This window comes from Trichosurus vulpecula, chromosome 1, assembly GCF_011100635.1.
Source record: "Trichosurus vulpecula isolate mTriVul1 chromosome 1, mTriVul1.pri, whole genome shotgun sequence".
NCBI classification, from domain to species: domain Eukaryota; kingdom Metazoa; phylum Chordata; class Mammalia; order Diprotodontia; family Phalangeridae; genus Trichosurus; species Trichosurus vulpecula.
Window position 1 is genome coordinate 15,386,068 of NC_050573.1, and position 20,351 is coordinate 15,406,418.

Genomic DNA, 20,351 nt, shown 5'->3' on the forward strand with positions numbered 1-20,351 from the left:
TCTCCTCTTTTTAAATAGTTGTTAAAATCCACTGTAGACAGAGCCCTGTGCAGGCTCTAAGGAAGAAAGATCTTCACATGTACCAGGCTGTGCTGGGCACTGAATCCATTCCTCTTACAGCCTCATCAGTGATGTCCAACCTGAAGTGCCCAGCAATTTTTACATCTGTAAAATGATAGTTACTAAGGTTTTCTGCCCTTGTGTTTTAGGAATATTAGGATGCAAGTGATTCACACTTGTATGAAATACAGAAATACTTAAGAAAAATATACCAAGCTGATCAAGGTTTGCGTAAAAGACAAAAAAAGAAGAAATGCTTGAAATCACTAATAATAAAGAGAAGTGCAAATCAAAACAACATGGAGGCTTCACTTCACACCTGGCAAATTGGCAAAGATGACCAAAAATAGTAATGCTGGAGGGATTGTGGAAGGATAGGCACACAAATACATTGTTGGTGGAACTGTGAAATGGCTCAGTCATCTTGAAAAGCAATTTGGAATTGTTCAAATAAAGGGACTAAAATGTCTATACTTTTCAAAGCAGAAATTTCATTACTGAGCTTATACTCCAAGGAAGCCATTGATGAGAAAAAAAATCCCCATATGCTCCAAAATATTTATAGTTGCAGTTTTTGTGAAAGCTAAGAATTGGAGACAAAGTAAATGCTCATGGACTGGGGAATGGCTAAACAAATGTAAGGGAACATGACTGAGCTGTAAGAAATGAGAAATGTGATGAATATGGAGAAGCCTGGAACAAGCTACATGAACTGATGCAGAGGGAGTCAGCAGACCAAGGAAACACTATACACAGTGACTGCAACAATGTATATTGAAAGAACAACTCACCAAAAATCAGAAGTGAATGTAACAACATTATAAAGAGTGAACGGGATTTGAATGAAGAGAGATGAGAAGATATCCCCAACCCACCCCTTTGGGGAGGCAGCAGGTCCACAAGTGTGATACATGACACATGTTTTTGCACTTTTTCAATGTATCGATCAGTTGCACTTTTTCATCTCCAAAAAATACTATTTATCGTATGGGATGGCTCTCTGGGAGGGAGAGGGACATGGGATACTATGGTGATGTAAGAAACAGAAAATAGCAGTAAAAACTTGTGGTTTAAAAAAAAAACATTTATTTATTGAGCACTTACTATGAGCCTAGCACTGTGCTACTGTGTTTATGGAGTATTTTTCCCCCTCACAAGAACTCTGGGAAGGAGAGAGGGGAAGAATCATTCTCCTCATTTCACTGATAAGGAAATTGAGCCTTTTTGATGGGAAATGACTTGCATAAAGTCACATGGTGAGGAAGAATCTGAGGTAGGATTTGAAGTGAGGTCTTATGACTCTGAGCTTGGTCTGCTTTTCCTCCTGTGTGCCTGGCCCTGCTGGGTGCAGCGAAAGAGGTGAAGAGGCGTTAGATGACATAGCCTGTCTGTTCAGTTAGTCTAGCTGGGGAGCCAGGGCTCACATGGGCTGATGACTTGGCGTATAGCAGGGGAGAGAGGGAGAGAGAGAGAGAGAGAGAAAGACAGAGAGAGAGAGACAGAGAGAGAGAGAGACAGAGAGACAGAGACAGAGAGACAGATAGAGAGAGAAAGATAGACAGATAGAGAGAGAGACAGAGACAGAAAGAGACAACAGACAGACAGACAGAGAGACAAAGAGAGAGAGAGAGAGAGAGAGAGAGAGAGAGAGAGAGAGAGAGAAAGAAACACACAGAGAGAAAGAGACACAGATAGAGAGACAGAGAGAGACAGAGACAGAGCATAGTATTTGTGCTCCAATGCTGAGAGATGGCCCCCCAGCCTGACAGCTGTCCATAGATTATCAGTCTGAGTCAACTCTGGGTACTGACCTCGATCTCAGAGAGACCTCTGGAATAGGCTGGTGAGGGAAGGCTTCGTGTAGCTGGTGGCATTCAAGCTGGGAGGATTAGGGTCAAGTAGAGAAGAGTTAGGAGAAGTCCATTGGAGGAAGGGGAAGGAACGGAGGATCTGAGGTGTGAATGACCATGACCTACACTTTTGTAAGGGGTGGGGGTGAAGGAATGACTGAGGACAGTAGCCTGTCTGGACTAGGATCTCTTCAATAATCAATACCGTCAGGCTGGGCTGGATGGATGGTGAAGAGAGGAGCCTACAAAGGGCAGAAGAGTTCAGAGAAATCTTAGGTCTTTGAGCTAGAAGAGATCTGGAAGGTAAGCCTGGCCCCACCCAAAATGGTCATGCCAGACCAATCTTATTTCCTTCTTTGACAGGATTGCTAGACTGGTCCATCAGGAGACAACCCTGCCCCCTCTCACATTCCCAAAGTGGCCGAGCCCCCTTACCACAGCCCCAGAGAGGAGAGATGAGGATTACATTAATACCCCTATTTTGCAGTTGAGATCACTGAGACCCAGAGAAGGGAGATTACTTGGCCCAGACTCACCGAGCACATTATTAGCAAAGACCTCAGGTTTCCAAACTCCCCAGCTGGGGTTCTGTCTGGCCCAAGATGCTGCCTCTCTGATACTGGACAGGAGACATGGCTGCCCCCAAAGAAGGGGCACAGACAGTGTCCCTGTAGCCTTGTCCCCCAGCCAGCCTCCTCCTCCTCTCTCTCTCCTACCCCATCATCCAACAGGATGTAATCTCTTTAAGTGGCCCTCTTTGGGGGAGGGGGAGCAACTGGCCCTGGGAGAGATGGCCCCCCAGCCTGACAACTATCCATAGATCATCATTCTGAGCCAACTCTGGAGCTCTCAAGGACTGTGAATCCTTCCAAGAGAATGGCTTCAGGTCTGGCGCAGGAAACACTAACGGCCCTCCTCCCCCCTCCTCCCTCAGAGATCCAGAGATTGGCTGAGCCCTACAGAGAGGAAGGGGTTTACTCAAAGTCCCCTAGGTGGCAAGCTGCAGAATGGGGACAGGAACCCAGGTCCCCAGCTCTGTGCCCTTCCCTTTTCCCCAGAAGCAACCATCGAGTCCAATTTCCTTTACAGAGGAGGAAACAGAAGCCCACTGAGGGGAGATTTGGCCAAGGTCAGTCACATGGTGAACTCTGAGAACAGTGGGGCTGAGCCTGGTGGGAATGGAGGAGTGAGGTTTTGAGGTTTCTTGGGTGAATGTTCTTTTCCCTCCACTCCCCGTTGTGCGTCTGCTCGGAGGACGCTGGGCTGCCTATCAGCCAGCTTATTTCCAAGGACATTGAGAGTTGGGGTGGGGCATGAAAGGAGAGGAACAGAGTGGCTGGGGCCAGACTTCAGGGCTCTCCCTCCCCCAGCCTAGAAGGACAGACCCAGAGCTGGCAAACGAGGGTTTGACTGGCCATCCCTGGCCATCGTGCCCCAGGATGACCATTTCCATTGTTATAAATTTCAACCATAAGAACGTCCACGAGTTTTCTGGGAAGAGGTTCCTCTTCCCTGGCTTACCCAGCAAGGCCTTTCCTGTAACCCCTGTGGTGCTGGGGCCATTCTTCACAGCCATCCCATCACACCACCCTGAGCCCTGGGCTTTCAACACCCAGCCCCAGGCCAAATCCTGAGTCGAGGCTGGCAAGGATGCCCCCCTCAGGCCTCTGAAGGCTGCCCAAGGCAGACAGGGTAAAACAGGATTCCCAAGCTCTTGCCTTCACCCACCCTCACCCTCAAGGGGAGCCACCCTGAGACCTGAGACATGAAGTCTGGAGCTCTGGGACTCTTAGCCCCTGGCTCCCCTCCCCCAGCCTCAGGGTCCTCATGCCTGGGGCCGGGAGAATCTCATGACCCCGAAGCCTTAAATTTAAAGCTGGACAAGAACCAGAGCTTATGTGAATGTCACCACAGCTTGGTCCAAGGCTCCTGGGAAGGATTCGCCCCCACGAAACTCTGCTCTCCAGACAAGACTTGACCACTGGACTCATTAATTTACATTAATCTTACTTTTTCCCTAGATTTGGGGATGGGGAACCTGTGGCCTCAGGGCCGTGTGTGGCCTTCTAGGTCCTCAGGCGCGACCTTTTGATCGAGTCCAAGTTTTACAGAACAAATCCTTTTATGAAGGGGATTTGCTCTGGGAAGTCTGGATTCAGTCAAAGGGCTGCCCTTGAGGACCTAGAGGGGATTTGTTCTGTGAAGGCCACAGGTTCCTCACCCCTGAAGCACACGGCCTGGTAGACAGTAGGTGCTTAATAATGCTTGCTACGCTGAATTGAATGGAATTTGGTTCCTAACACCCCTCATGAATTATAGAGGGATCAGTCCTAGCACTAGAAGGAGCCCCAGACACCATCAAGTCCAAACTCCTCGCTGTATGTAGGAGGAAACTGAGGCTCAGTGTGTGGAAGGCTCAAGGTCACCCAGGCAGGAAGATTTGAGCCCAGATCCTGTAACTTTTCCCAGTCTTGGCTGCCTGTCCCCCTTCCCTCTGGAACAGGAAGGCTCATCTTGGCTTTGGCCCACTCTCACCATCCACAAGGACGTTCCTGCCTTCCCCAGAGGTACAGACTGACCAGTGACTGGATCCTAGAGCTAGAGGTGGAAGGGCCCTCAGAAGCCATGGAGTCCAGCCTCCTCGCTGTGCAGACGGGAAAATGGAGGACTGCAGAGAAGGGATTTGAACGCACAGCCTAGCTTTGGGAGGAGTACCAGCCCAGAGCTGGAGGGGCATCACGGGGAGCAGAATGCTTCTAGTCCTGATAAGCCCTTTGCCTAATCTTCTAAACTGGCCTTCACTATCTTCCTCCAACAAAGGGGTACAAGAGGTGTATCAGGAAGAATTGATCCTAACCCTGGGCCATTTTTTTCTGACCAGTGGTCCAGTGGGTAGAGTGCTGAACCTGGAGGCAGGAAGACCTGAATTCAAATTCTACTTCCTTGGACAAGTCTTGGACAAGACACTTTACCTCTCTCTGCCTCAGTTTCTTCAACTGCAAGATGGGGATAATAATAGCACCTATGTCCCCGGGTCATTGCGAGTATCAAATGAGATAACCCGGGGTAAAGTGCTTTGCCAAACCTTTAAAATGACAGCAACAGACAAACTAAAGAAATCCAGATTCTTGGGTCCCGCTTCCCACTTTGCTGCTACCTCGCTGCGTGACCCTGGGAAAGTCACTTCATGTCACTGGGCCTCAGTTTCCCCACCCACAAAGGATTATGGGTTCATGGAGCTGGATGAGACCCTGGAAGTTATCTAGTCCCATCCCCTGATTTTACAGAGGAAACTGAGGCCAGCAGGATGAAGTGACATCCCTGGGGTCCCACAGGTAGGCAGAGGCAACAGGAGCATTTGAACTCAGATCCTCTGACCACAAACCCAGGGCTCTTCCTGCTTCATCATAACTCCCTCCCTTCTCCCTATCTGGCAGTGGAAATGGGGGAGGGAGGGAGGGTGGAGTGGGGCTCCTTCTCTTCTTTACACCCAGTGTCCCCAACCAGGGGCTCAGAATCCCCAGAAAGCATTCCATCCAGGCCAGTCAGCCTCTACTGGCTCCTGACTTCCCCTGGGGCTCATTTCCACCCCTTTCTCTTTCCATAGTGGACTCTGACAACTCGCCTGGAAGATGAATGTCTCCTTTCGTGTCACTGAAAGCCTCATCAGCTCGGTCCTGATAAAGGAGATCCATTTCCTTCCAGGATGGGGAAAGATATATATATGGAGAGCTATATGTGTGTGTGTGTGTGTTTCAGTGGCTACTTACTAGCTTGGGTAGAAAAGCTCAGGAACAAGGATTTGAGTGCTAGGCTTGGGGTCAGGAAGACCTGAGTTCAATTCCTGCCTCTGACAAGGTGTGACCTTGGCCGAGTCTTTGCTGACTTGACTTGACTTTGCCTCAGTTTCCTCTTCTGTAAACTGGGGAAGGGAGGGTTGGATTCAATGGCCTCTGAGGTCCTTTCTAGCTCCACAGGTTTTAGCCTGTGACCTATGTCTGACTCTATGATATTGACTCTCGCCTGACCAGAGCAGACAGAGGGACAGATGGATGGCCAGGGTTTCCCTCTGTGGTGTGGCAGAAGGGAGCCTGGATCTGGAATTAGAGGACCTGGGCTGGGATCCCAGACCTGCCACTTGCCACCTGTTTGACTCGGGCGTTACTTCATCCCCCTGGCAAACTGAGTTCTTTGTTGTTCAGTGGCTTTTCAGTCATGTCCGACTCTCCGTGATCCCGTTTGGGGTTTTCTTGGCAGAGATACTGGAGTGGTTTGTCATTTCTTTCCCCAGCCCATTTTACAGATGAGGAAACCCAGGTAAGCAGGGTTAAGTGACTTGCCTGGGGTCTGTCCAAGGCCAGATTCGAACCCACAAAGATGAGTCTTCCAACCCACTGCGCCACCTAGTGGCCCCAATTTGCCCATCTGTACAATAAGAGGGTGAAGTAGATGGTCTCTGAGGTTCCTTCTAGCTACAAAATCCCATGCTCCTGAGTCATCCTCATCTGCTGGTACCTCCTGTCTTGTGTGTCATCAAGAGTCCAGGAGGGAGGGAAATCAGAGTCTGCGAAAGGCCCTGAGAAGGGAGAGGAGCCAGCCTGGTGCTCAATGAGGCTTGAGGAAGAAGGCCAACTCGAGAAACCTCTCAGGTCTGGACTGGGTCCAGGGCTCAGGAATAATGAGCTCATGGCCGGAAGGGCCCTCAGAGGCCACCCGCTGCCATCTTTACCTCCCTGAGAAGGCTTTCACAAGGTCCCAGCTATGCTTTGCTGGGTTGCCTCTGGTGTGGGAGGGGACCCGCTACCACACTGTGATTCTCCTAGCTACAGGGCAGGTCAAGGGAAACAGTCCACCTAGAGGGTGAATGACGTGCCCAAGGTCACACAACAAAACCCAGGCCTCCCCATTCAGTCAGTGCAGTCTCCTGGGGTAGTCCTGGGTCCTGGGTCTGAGTCCCCTCTCCCCTGGCCTCTAGGAAGCGGGAAGCGGGTAATCAAGGGAGGCTATGATGGATGGGGCCTGGTTATCTCCTCTCCCTGTCCTTTGGTGCTGAAATGGATCAGCTGTCAGCCCATTATGTGTGGGAAGGAGAGGATTGGATTATTTAATGTTGGCAGAGACCCCTTCATTTCACAGATCACTGTCACAGGCTCATAGATTAAAGCGTGGAGGGGCCTTGGAGGGCAGAGTGTCCAAGGTGTTCATTTTATAGAGCTTGGAGAGACTGGCTCAGGAGCCAGAGCTTGGCAGTTAGGAAGCCCCAGGTTCCGGTCCTAACTCTGGTGCTTATTAACTATGTAGCCTTGTTCATTGACTCAGCTCTGTCTCAATGAGCCTTGGTTTCTTTCTCTGTTAAATGTGGGGAGGGGTCTGGAAACAAAGGAGGAAACTAAAGCTCAAGGAGGGAAAGTGACTTTCCCAGGGTCACTCGGGCAGAGGCATGATTGAACCCAGGTCCTTTGACCTTAGACACTGCACTACTGAATGCTTCCACACTAGGCCCACCAGCCTTAGAAAGCCAAGGCCAAAGAAGGGACTGACTTGCCAGGGCCCCTGATTTCTTTCTTTTTGTGGAGGAAATTGGGGTTAGGTGATTGGTCTAGGGTCACACCGCTAGTAAGTGACTGAGGCTGGATTTGAACACATGAATGAAGTTGACTCTTTCTGACTCCAGGCCTTCTGCTCTGTGCACTATGGAAGGAGAAGATGGGTTCGAATCCTGGTTTTGCCTTCATATCCTGTGTGATCTTAGGCAAATTGCTACCTCTTTCTGAGCCCAGTTTCCTCATTTATAAAACAGGTCTTGGACTAGACGGTCTTTAAAGGACTGTCCATGTCTAAATCACATGGTCCTTCCAGCTAATATCCATTCCTCTCCCTGCTCTCCAAATCTTCCCATCCTTTGAGGTTAGGCTCAGCTCCTCCAAGCTCTGTGAACACTTTCCTGGTCACTCAGTTCCTCCCCCCACCCCCACCCTCCAGCGCCTCCAACGCTTATGCTTGGGACCACACACTTGCTCACTTCCCTGGTCTCCAGATGCTTCTCTGGGAGCTCCAGGAGTGACCCTTCCCAAATAGAGGATTCTTGGGGAGAGAGCGCTTCTTCCCCAAGAGCTTAACTCCTAAAGCACAGGTCAAGAAATTTCAACAGCTCCCTACTGCAATAGGGTAAAATACAAACTGTCTGGCATTTAAAGCTCTTCCCCTCCACAAACTCTACCTTCTAGCCAAGCTGCTCTATTTTCTCGTACTAGTACTGATATTCTGTTTCCTCTCTCCAGGTCTTTGCACAAGCTGTGCCCTATGCAGGGAATATTTTCCCTCTTTACATTCCTCACTCAGAGAATCCTTTGCTTCCTTCACTGAATAGTTCAGGTGCCATCTCCTAAGGGAAGGAGGCCAATTTTGAAGCCCTTTTGTTATTCCCTTTCACCTCCCAAGCCCATAAGTTTCCCCCATCAGAGTATTGGCACCTTGACGACTGTGATCCTTTCACTGGTTTTTGTATCTAGCCCAGTGCCGACACCTAGCAGGGGCTTAATTAGAACTTGTCACGTTGAATCAAATACTGCATCCTGAAGTAGAAAGTAAGATCCCTGAGGGCAGGGACTGTTTTCCTTCTATCTTTGCATCAGGAGCGTTTTCTCCAAGTCTGGAATGCTCTCCCTCCCCATCTCCTCCTCCCGGCTTTCCCAGCTTCCTTCCAGGCTCAGCTATAGTCCAAGAAACCTTTCAGATTCCCCCTTAATGCTAACGCCTTCCCTCTGTGGATTATCTCCAATTTACCCTGTTTGTGTAGAGTTGTTTGCAGTTGTCTCTCCATGAAGGAGAGGACTCGAGGGCAGGAACTTTGTCTTTGGTCTTTCTTTGTATACCCAGCACTTAGCACCATGCCTGGCACACAGTAGGTGCTTAATAGTTGCTTGTTGACTTTGTATCTATAGTACCTGGCACACAGTAAGCACTTAATACGTGCTGATTAGATTGGATTGGACTTAATACTTCAGAGAAGACACTGGCTTCCAATTTTATTTCTGTCCCACTCTGCTGTGTTACCCTGACCAAATCAATCAACCACTCTATGCCTCGATGCCTTCATATGCACAGTGGGGCTGGCTTTGTCCCAGTGGTTGGGAGAGGGGACGCATAGTATGCTTGTATGGTGGGCCCAAGCTCAGGACTCAGAACCTTGAAGCCCTTTTGCTATTCCCTTCCACCTCCCAAGCCCATAAGTATCCCCCATCAGAGTACCAGCACCTTGAGGACTGGGGTCCTTTCACTGGTTTTTGTATCTAGCCCAGTGCCGACACCTAGCAGGGGCTTAATTAGAGCTTGTCAGGTTGAATCGAATATTGCATCCCAAAGTAGAAAGTAAGAGACAAAGTCAAAGACAAAGACAGCAGAGGCAGAGAAGACAGAGGAGGAAGGCCCCAGTCAATCTCAGCCATGTCCTCGGGAGACAGACTTCCCCACTAGTCTTTCCTGGGTCTCCACCGCTTTCTGGGGGTTTCCCTCAAGGAGAAGGCAGAATTTTGGATTCCTGTCAGCTGTTACAGAGCTTCTCTATCTCCATCCCCAGAGGTGGCCCAGTAAATGAGACTGCTCCCTGGACATACTGAGATAAGAGTTATCTCCCTGGCCACAGGAGACCCCCTGGGAGCATGTGTGTGTGAGTGTGGATGTGAGTTTGGGGGAATGGGGACGAGAAGGGTCATTTGGAGTTGTTGGCACCATAGTCGCACCCCCTCAAAATCACTCCAACCTGGACCACTCCTCAGCCTGGCCAAATCACGAGGGAATTCCAAATACTTGTGCAGGCTTAGGCCACAGCAACATATCCTGATTTCTGTCTCTCATTCTGTCTCTTTCCTTCTCTTTCTTATGGGTTCAAGCACACACACACACACATACACACACACACACACACACACACACACACACACCCCACCCACAGCACCTCATATTGGAAAAGAGTTCTGGAACAGGAATCAAGAGTCCTGGGTTCAAGTCCCAGCTGGGTACTAGAGTCAATTTGCGACTTTAGACAAGGACCTTCCCCTCCCTGGGTCTCAGTCTCCTTGTCTGTCAAATGAGGGCACTGGACCCCAGTCTAGAGCTCTGAGGGGAGGGGAAGTGACTCCCACTCTTTTCTGGCCCTAGGTTTCCACGAAAGCCCAGCTTCCCCAGAAGTCCCTGGGGATGGAAGGCTGTTTGCTGTTTTGGCATTCAGAGAAGGGCCTGGCCCCAAGCACCAGCCTGGCAAAGCTGGCTTGCTTACTAGAGACCAAAGGGCAGGCCTGCTCCTTTGCCCTCGGCTGGCCGTCTGGAGATCCTGGCTGCCCGGAATCTTTGACATCACTGTGCCCCAACCCTTTCGATTTCACAGAAGAGAACACAGACCTAGAGAGGGGCAGAGACCGGCCCAAGGTCACAGGAGGAGATAGTGCCTGAGCTAAACTAGAACCCGGGTCTGCTAGACTCCCAGTCTGAGAGCTGTCTGGTGGCCCTTGGCAGGGCTTGGCAGGGATTCATCCTCAGTCTGTGTTTCTCTGCCTTCTCACTAGGCTGGGCCCCCAGCTGGATGGATAGCTGTTGGCTTGAAAGGGGAAGGAAGGAAGGTGAAGAAGGACGGGGAGACTGACAGCCAGGCTGGGAGGAGCACCCCAACCTAGCTGCAGCCTCTCTGCCAGTGCCTCGTGCCCTCTCCTGCCCACCTCAACCGGGATTCGAGCTCGGCCCTAATTCGTACACTTGGCCAATATTTTTCACCATCAATCGAGTGTCTCTCCACACCCCCCCACCCCGCCCGTCCCAGCCCTCCCACCCCCAGCAGTTAGCCTGGTTGCTCAAATTCCATTCTCTTAATTGTCTGTCATCCATCAAAGCTGCCCAGCCCTTCGCCATATTCTAGACACCAGCGAGTTCTCTGAGGTTCCCTTGAAGGGACTAGGAGAGGATGAGACCTGGTTCAGGGGGAGCTCATTTGCCCTGGAGCTCCTTTGCTCACTGTCTGGGTTGAGAGGCCCCTTAGGGCCTCTCTGTCTGTCTCTCTCCTGCTTCTGGGATTCTGGCTAAGGACAGGTTCTATCTCAGAACCTGGTAAAGGCTGGTGTTGGGGGCTGGGGGTGGGGATCACATTCTGTCCCCCCCAGCCCACCAGGAACCACCTGGCCAGCCCCTCCCACTGTCCTCAGTGCCTCTGAAATCCCAAGTCCTACCAGGCCCCTCCTGCTCCTGTGTGGGGCCAGATCGCACACTCTAAGGAGCATAAGCACGCTGAGTTTCCCCCCTTCTCAGTAAGCCTCAATTTCCCTTGACTGGGGGCAGGGAGTGGGGTATAACAGAAAGAGCTTTGACGTGAGAGCTGGAGGACCCAGGTCAGGTTTTCAACAACTACTTTCAACTTGGGCAATCTTGGAAAAGCCTTTCCCTTCTCGGGGTCTCAGTTTCCATCTCTCTGCAAAGATGAGGGGGTCCTGTGGGATGGCCCCTTGAATGGAGGCAGGGAGGGGCAGGGCACTGAACAAGAGCAAGGACCTAGGCTGAATCCTGCTTCCACCACCTATTAATTGAACAGCTAATCTGAGGTGATTCACTGGCCTCAGTTTTCTGATTATAGAATGGGAGAGTCAGACAAAATAACCTCTCTGGTCCTTTACAATTCTGAATAAAAGAGCCTATCCTCCTCCACAACATTTTCTTTCTGCCTCAGTTTGCTCAAGTTCTCTCTTACAGATTGAGTGTATTGAGAAGGATTAGAGGTCTCAAGGCAGAGCCCACAAATTAGTCACATTCAGCCCTCTCATCTGGACTTTGGGAACAGCTGACTATGATATGGTCCTAACCCACTTCTGGAATCTGATCTCCCCTAAGTCACCTGGACGAACCTTCGATCTGGTCAAACTGAATCAATATGCTGCCCTACTCCCCACCACACGGGCTTCTTTCACCCCGTGCTTTTTGCCCACATCACAAGCCAATTTGGAATCCTCCCTTCTCCTCTGACAAGATCCAAGTCCTTCCACCTTTCGAGGCCCAGTGGGGAATCTCTCCTCTTCCATGAAGCCTCTGGTGCCCAGGGATATTCCCCAGGGGCCAATTTTCCAAAGTACATGCTGGGCCACTCACTGACACTTCCTACCTGGGTGACCTTAGGGAAGTCATTTTTACTTGTCCAAAATCTGTTTTTTCATCGAAATGGCGTCATTGGAGGAGGGAGAAGGTCATGCTGTTGGCCCTACCTCCTACCTCACTCAATGATTGTAAGAACACTTTCTAACCTTTAAAGGACAATAGAAATGAGAAATGGGAAAGTATCTTTCTTATAGAATCCCAGAATGTCAGGGTTGGGAAGAACCAAAGAGCACAGAATGTTAGGGCTTGGAGGGGCCTGAGAACAGGGGATGTCAGGGCTGGGAGGGGCCTGAGAACAGGGGATGTCAGGGCTGGGAGGGGCCTTAGAAAAGGGGATGTCAGACTTGAGTAGGAGGGATCTTAAAGAATACAATTACGGTCAGATTTGAAAGGGGCTTTAGAAGCCATCAAGTCTAACCTTCACATTTTAAGATGAGGAAACTGAGGCCCAGAGCAGAAGGGGAGGCCCATTGCCCCAGGTCACGAAACCAGTCCCTGTCCCAGGGTCCAGCTCACCTGCCCCTAGCTGACTCTCTACTTCTTTATGGTGACAGCTGAGTTCTCTTCCTTTTATGGGCAGAAAGCTTTGTCTCCCTTGGGGGCTCTTGGAGCCCTGGGGCATTAACAGCTTTCTCAGAGATGTGGGGGCCCCAGCCTTCCTGGAGGGTGGGCCTCTCCTAACGTCAAAGCTGAAAGGAATCCAAGAGGGCAATGTCTCCTTGCTGTTGTTCTGCAGAAAAGGCCCATGAGGCCTAGTGATTGGCCCAGGACTCTTAGGCGAAAGGTTGCATGACCCCAATTCTGAGTCAGCCCCTCTGAAAGGGTCAGCCTGTTCTACCACACCATGTTACTAAGGGAACCTTTATAGAGAGGATTCTCAGTCTCCAGGCAAGAACCAGTCAGTTGTGGGGGTGTGGGTGAGGGGGTAGGGGGAACAGGAATCAGCTCTGAGCTGGGCCTGGCCTTCTTCTGATCCCCCTAATCCCTACCTTCCTTCCCAGTGTGGGAGAATCCCTCTAGACCCTATGACAACACCCTTTCTGCCAGGTTAGGGTCTTTGGGGGTGGGAATAGCAACTGGGGGCTAAAAGGTGGCTACCTTTGGGCAGAAAGGGGACATGTAGCAAGGCACATTTAGGCTCTAGGTCTCCTCAGAGAGGACAGGGAGAGAGGTTACATGCTGCGTGGAGATCCTCAGTGTATAAACCTCTGCACCACCCCCCCCCCCCCGACTATTTTGGACATTCCACCTTCCCATTGTGGAATACTGAAGCCTCCTACCTGCTCTACTGGCCTGGCCCTGCCCTTCAGATGCCCCAGACACCTTCGGTTTCATTTCTGAGTTGGGTGGTGGGGGGGGGGGGGACAAATGGAGCAAATACATTTGGTTTGGCCGCTGACTAATACAGCTTTGGTCTGTCGCCAGTGAGTCTACAGAGGGACAGAGCCCCTCTCTACAGCTGCTGAGCCTGGGGAAGGGGGCGGTGCAGACTCCCTTTTCCTTCCCCAAATCTCTAGCCTCAAGGTTCTGTGGGGACCTGCACCCCTTCCTTCACCCATCTGTAATCCACCCTATCCCTGCCTCTCTTCTCCCTCTGTGGAGGCTGACTGGAAAACCCCTACACCCCAAGCCAAGTCTCCTGCCTTTGAAAGGGAAGAATGGGAAAGCAAGGCAAGAAACAGTCTCCCCCCTCCTATCCTGGAAAGAGGCAGGAGGAGGCCAGAGGAGGCCTGCCAGGCTGGGGGGGGGGCTGTATCTTATATCATTTAGTGTGAAAAACTGGCATTTGGGGCTCTCCTGGTCCAGGTTCAAGAGGGAAGCAGAAAGCAGAGGTGTAGGAATTCAGGAAAAGGGAGAGTGGGGAGGAGGCTCCTGGATACTGAAGCAAGGAGATGCAGACAGGAAGGGTCCTTTCTGCTACCAGCAGCAAAAATATTGGCAGAGTTAGGGACTGCCAGGCTGGCAAAAACAGAGAAGGTGGGGGGTTAATAGAGAGGAGAGAAGAGGAGAGAAGAGACAGGAGAAGAGAGAGGAGAAGAGAGAGGAGAGGAGAGAAGAGGAGAGAGAAGATACAAAAGGGGAGGGAAGGGGAGGGGAGGGGAAGGGAAGGGAGGAGAGGGGAGGGGAAGGGAAAGGAGGGGAGGAAAGGGGAGGGGAGGGGAAGGGAGGGGATGAGAGGGGAAGGGAGGGGAGGAGAGGGGAGAGGAGGAGAGGAGAGGGGAGGAAGATATGGCCTAGAAGTCTCAGGCAAGAAGAAGAAAGAGGATAGGAAGGGACAGTCCCCATTTACTTTGTCCCAAGGAGTCCCAGGTCTTTCCCCTTTCTCCCTCTCCCTAGCCAATCTCTCCTGTGCCTGCCCCATCACTTTCTCCTCAATGCCTAAAACCAGCCCAGGCATACTCCCACCCCATCCAACCCACTGCTTCCTCCACCTCCCCATCACCCTGGCTGAGTGCATCGTCTACCCCAATCTCATTGCTGTCTCTCAAACAGACCTGGAGTTGAGAAGGGCTTTAGGTCCTGTTTGGGGTCTAGTGGGGCTCCATTCAGCCTTGGGCCAAGGGAGGGATTGGGAAAGAGACCAGAATGGGCTAAAACAAGGGATTAGCCTGGTGGAGGTTGAGGGCCCAGTGGAGAGAACACTGCCTTTGGGGTCAGAGGTCCTGGGTCTGAATCCTACCTCTGCCACTACATTCTTCCTTGGCCATCCTTCCTTCCTCTGACTCTCAGTATGTTCTCCCTTCCCACACACAAGTCCTTAAGCATCAAATATCTCTATGCACCACTTAACCTCCCTATCCCTAGCCTCGCAAGGCATTGTGGCAGGTGAGGGTACCCCAGGGGTAGCCAGAGCCATGAAGGGCACTCTCTGACTTGCCCCCCACTAGTCCTGACTTCAGGTCTGTGAGCAGTTCTAGTGCTCTGAGATTCCCCAAAAGGCAAGGACAGAAGGCATATCTGTCCAGCCTCCTACTTTTCCCAGCTTCCCCTGCCCCCAAAGAACCTGGATGGAGTTCTCATTGTCACCAGCACCCCCAATCTCCCAGCTGTTCAGAACATACGCAGATCTTAGCCCGGTCAGCTGCAGCGTGCACCCCCTCTGCAGTAGGGGGCTCCCCTCTCTTCTGCCACCCTCTGATAACACGGGACACTCACAGCTATGGGTCATCCCCCCCCCCCAACCTGGGAAAGTCACTGCATTCTTCTCGTGATCTCAAAGCACCTGACCAACCCATTCTAATGGTCCAGTGTTTGTCTTTCCAATTACCCAATAGAGAGGGGTCAGGGCACTGGCTGCTAGTCCTAGCTAGAGAGAGGGCAAACTGGTGTCTCAGCCGCTGTCCAGCGCAGCTTTCCTTGGCTTCTAACAGGACTCAGGTTTTGGGATGCCTTAAGGGGGAGCTGCTCAAGCCTCTCCTGTGGTCTCTTCTGCCTCCCCCGGGCTCTGGCAGCAGAAGGACCTTCTCCCCTGCAGTTTGGCACAGCTTGTCTGCCCACCCTGCCAGCTTCATCCACCTGGCCACTTCAGATTCCCCAGGGCAGCCCAGGAGGGAGAGGGCATTGCAGAGGGGTTATGGAGGAGCAGGCCTGTTAGCCTGCAGACGCCCAGTCCCCACTCCTCAGCCTCTGCCCACTCCCCCAAGCAACAGCTAGTATAGATAGAGGCCAGGCCATGCTGGTGAACAGCAACCCAGGGGGAGGCGGGAAGTGGATGAGGTGGGCCAGGCCCAGCCTTAGCACTGCAGTGCTTTGTGGCTACCTTCTCCTATTCAGACCAGACACTGGACTCTGGGACAAGCAGATCCCTGAGCACCCCAGTCCCTAGCTCCATCCTAGAACAAGGGCCTCACTCTGCTCGGGGGTGGCTGGGTGGGTTCCCCTTGTGCTGAGGAGCCAAGGGTGGCCAGGGTGGCCCGGGGAATGGGAGGAGGTAAAGTTGGGCTCAGCTGCCACCTGGTGCCCCTAGGAAGGGTGAGGACACTTGAAGGAAGAACAGAGAACAGACAGGCTGGTGTCCCGGAGGGACATGGTGTCTGGAGACTAGTGGCATGGGCTGCCTTAGGGATGCAGGGAGAAAGAAGGAGGAGAGGCTTCCAGGGGGTGGGGGGAAGGGGTGACCGACACATCTCTGGATTGTGGGCTGCACTGTGAGCCTGGGAGGACCCTTAGAGGCTGGAGAGGAAAGAAGGACCAGGCCAGGAGGAGAGAAGGGTCACTGGGCACTTGTCTGCCGCCACCCCCACCCCCACCCCCATCCACTTGTTGTGTCGCTCCCAGGGAGCGGCTCTGCCTTCAGGGGGAGGGGGGGGTCTCTCTGCAGGAGTGTGTGTGTGGAGAAGGGGGGAGGAGGGCACGGCAGCCATCTCTGTCCCCCTCTCCCCTCTTCTCCTGGCCCAAACAGATTGGATTTTTAAAGCGACACGTCTGGAATGTCAATTCCAGTACAGAACCAGCTAGCTACGCTAGAAACCGCGAGGGTGATTGGGGAGGGGGGGGGGGCCGTCGGAGGGGGGAGCCCACCCACCGCGCAGGTTCCCCAGCTCCGCATTCACTGGGGCCGGGGGCTCTCCCCCAACCCTGAGCCCCGCCCCCTGCCCGGGCCGCAGCCGTCCTCGCCCATTTCCGCACTGTCACCATGGGAATGCTGACCCCCACGACCCTGTCCCCTCCCCTGGGGGTGAGTGCCACCGCTACCGATGGGGTGGGGGCGGGCAGGCGAGGAGGGCACCCGGCCTGGTCTGGGGAGGGGGGAGGGGGTTAGCAAGTTTTCCGAGCTGGTGCCCGCAGCGTGTGGGGGGTCTCCTCTGCTACTTCTGCCTAACGCTTCGAGTCCTCACCCACCCGTGGGACCTAGGGAGGGGGGTGGGGAAGTTTCCCCCCTCCCCCTGCCCATCTCCAATCATCTGAAACCAGTCTAGAGAGAGCCGGGGTGGGGGCGGCCGGGGGAACGATGGAGGAAGGCTGTACTACCCCCATTTCTGGGTCTGGTCCCCCTCCCCCTCCCCCCCGCCCAGGTCCTGGGAATGGCTCTGGGCTGCGGGCTCGGGTCCTCTCCCTCCGGAACCCCCCAACCTGTTCTTAGGAGCTCCCTCCCACTCGCTCCGCAGATCGAGCCCACCTGTCTCCCTGCACCTGCAGACCCTCTCTCCAGTGGTCACCCGGGGAGGGGGGACCAAGGTCCCCAGAGCCCCCCTAGCGAGCGGCGGCGGAGGTTCCAACTCAGGCTGGTCAGAGACGGGCAAACAGGTAGGGCTGCTCCGGGGCCCCCACACTCACCCTCTAGCTCGTCCTCGGGGATCTCCACGGGCCGCTGCTCGGACAGGATGTTGGGCACGGTGTAGATGCCCCGGTACATCAACGCCGCGGTCACCGGGTGGAACGGCATCTTGGGGACTCCTGCGCCGAGCGCAAACTTTAATCCCGAATCGCATGGACTGCGCGGGCCGGGCCACCCCCCCGGAGGGCAGCGGCGGCAGCAGGGGTTGGGGCAGGGGCAGCAGCGGCCGCTCTCGCTCACTCGGAGCCCGCCGGGCCCGGGGAGGAGCCGAGGCTGGGGGCCGCGCGGGGAGGGCGTCCGAGCCCAGGGCAGCAGTCCGCCCGCCCGCCTTGCCGGCTGCCCAGGGACAGGGACAGCTCGCTCAGCGGCGGCCGCGGCCGCGCCTCCGGCTCAGCCTCCTCGGGCTCTGGGCTCTGGGCTCCGCTTCCACCCCTCCCCTCCCCTCCCCTCTCCTCCCCTCCCCCCCCGCTCTCGGGGGCTGGGGGAGGGGGAGGGGGAGGGGGAGAAGGAGGGAGGGAGGGACGGCCGCGGCCCGCTGTGGCTGCTGGCTACTGCCCGCTTGAGCCCCGCGCCCCTGGGCGCCGGGCCATTCCCGCCCCCGCCCGCCTCCGCCTCCGCCTCCTGCGCGCCTCCGCCCGCTCCCTAGCCAGGGCACTCAGTCTCCTCCCAAGGGCCGCCACTGGCTGCTCAAAGGCGCCCGCTGCCCCCAGCCGGGGTTGCCCGGAGCCCCCGCCCCGAGGGCCGCATGGCGCCCGCCGGGGGCAGCTGGCCCTGGGCCGCAGCCGCCGACCCCCTCCCGGCCCAAGTTTCCCCGACCGGCTCTGCGCCCTCCGGGCCGGTGCGGTGCGGTACGGAGCGGCGTGGTGCGGTGCGCCCGGCTGGCTGACTGGCTGGCTCGCGAGCCGGCTCCCTCTGGCCCAGCCCGGGCGCTCGCCCTCCCTCCCCGCTCTCGCTCGGGCTCTCGGTGCCGTCCTCCCTCCCAGTGTCTTTGGTTTCTCTCCGCGTGTGTGTGAGTGCTTGTGAGTGTGTCTCTGTGTGTGCTTGTGTGTGTGCCTGTGTGTGTGCGTGCGTGCGTGTGCGTGTGTCTCGGTGCTCTCCCTTCTCCTCTCTGCGCTCTCCCCTCTCCCCTCTGCGCTCTCGCTCTCCCCTGTCTCCTCAATCCTCTCTGCGCTCTCACGTACAGTACACACGCGCTCCCCCCAATGCCCAACACACACACACACACACACACACACACACACACACACACACACATATATCCCAACGGGGGACGGAAGAGAAACTGGAAAAGTACCCGGCAAAGGGGAGCCCCAAGGCTGACCCCCCGAGCGCAAAAAGAACCGGACGCGGGGATCCGGACCAAGTCTGAGCCAGCGGCTCCGTGCAACTCAGGCTGCCCACTCCCCCGCCCTGCCGGCCTCCCGCCCCAGCGCCCTCTGTCACGGGGGCATCTCTCCACGCCCACCCACTCCTGCACCAGTAGGACTGGCAGCTCAGTTCTCCAGGGCCCTCTAAGTGTTTTCCACCTGAGGTTTGCACCCTAGGGGAAAGGAAGCAGGTAAGGAAATGGCGGTGCAGGCAGGTGGGCCCAAGGAGCAGGACCCAGGATCCTGGCTCCAAGCACAGGGGCCTCTTTTTCTTTTGCTGTCCCGGCCGAAGGGGACGAAACCAGTTTGGTCTCTGGGTCCTTCTGGAGAGTAGCTCAGCCCTTTGGGAGTCTGGGGAGGAGGTACCGAGGACAGAGGAGACCCCTGTCCGCCTGGTGTCCCAGTTCCTTTGGTTTGTGCTGGGATAGGGAGTCCATGAGCCAGGCTGGGCCAGCCGCGACTCCCCTATTTTTGCCTCTCTCCCGACTTATTTACTCCTCCCAGCACCCCCTCCGCGCACACACAGTTGGAGTTCTTCATACTGGAGACAAGAAAGGGGAGCAAGTAGAAAGAAGCCCCGTGCCTTCCCAGGACACAACTGCAAATAGACCCGCAGAGGTGGGGGTGGGGGGCAGCGAACCGTCATTCCCGTCTCAGCGAGCTGCGCCGTCCTCCACTGAATCTGCAAACGGGAGAACCTCAGTCAGGGAACCTCTGGTACTGGAGGAAGTCCCTCCCCCAGCTCCCCACTCCTCAGGCTCCTACGATTTCCCCAGTTCTTCAGTCCTTTACATGGAGAAACTCCCCCTTTCTCCCATGGGCCAGAGACAAGCTCGAATTAACACAAAGCTTTCTAAGTCAGAAAAAGGAAGGGGAAAAGTCACGAGGAGTAGAAGCCTGGTGCAGGAGAAAGATTCGGGATTTGAAGTTAGAAAACCCCGATTCAGAATCCTGCTCTGTCGCTTCCAACTGTGTGATCTTGGACAAGTCATTTTCCCTCCGTGGGCCTGAGTTCCCTCATCAGTAAGGGGGTAGGGAATAAGCATTTCTATGGCTGCTAGTATGTGCCAGGCACTGTGCTAAGCGCTTTGACAAATATCTTATTTGAACCTCACAACAACGCTGCTCAGATACAGCTTAGCATCTGAGGCGAAATTTGAACTCAGGCCTTCTTGACTCCAGGCTCAGCACTCTATCCACTGTTCCATAAAATGAGGGGGTTGCACGGAATGGCCTCCAAGGTCCCTTCTAAATTTCCCATTCTATAAATGCCTGAAGTAGGATTCCTAACTCTAACCCCAGCACCCAGCCCTGGATCCTCAGCCTGGTCAAGATTCCAACCCTGAATTCAAATCTAGTCTTTTTTCCATCACACTTAGCACCTCATCCATGTATAGCCATATTAATACTGACATTAATACAACACGTTAAGGCTTTCAAAGTACTTAACATACATGAACTCACTTGTATACTTTTTATATCTATGAATCTGTACCTGGGAGTGAGGGGATCCCCCAGCAAGGAAACACCCCCCTCCCCCACTAATGTGGATTGACAACTGTTTGTAATTTAAAGCCTTAAGAATTGCCTGGGGCATTGAGATTTAAATGTCTTGCCCAGGGTCCAATAGCTGGCCTGTGTCAGTCAGGATTTAACCCAGTT

General features: G+C 54.0%; 1 protein-coding gene across 1 annotated transcript in view; it reads right to left on the minus strand.

Annotated features, from left to right (window-relative positions):
* The window catches only part of CABP7 (calcium binding protein 7), a 34,662-nt gene extending 16,989 nt beyond the window's left edge, over nt 1-17,673 (minus strand). The window contains exon 1 of the mRNA XM_036739768.1: nt 17,322-17,673. Coding sequence (XP_036595663.1) covers nt 17,322-17,430 — 109 coding nt within the window. The 5' untranslated portion in view covers nt 17,431-17,673. The remainder of the gene's footprint in view (nt 1-17,321) is intronic.
* Nucleotides 17,674-20,351: the final 2,678 nt, after the last annotated feature.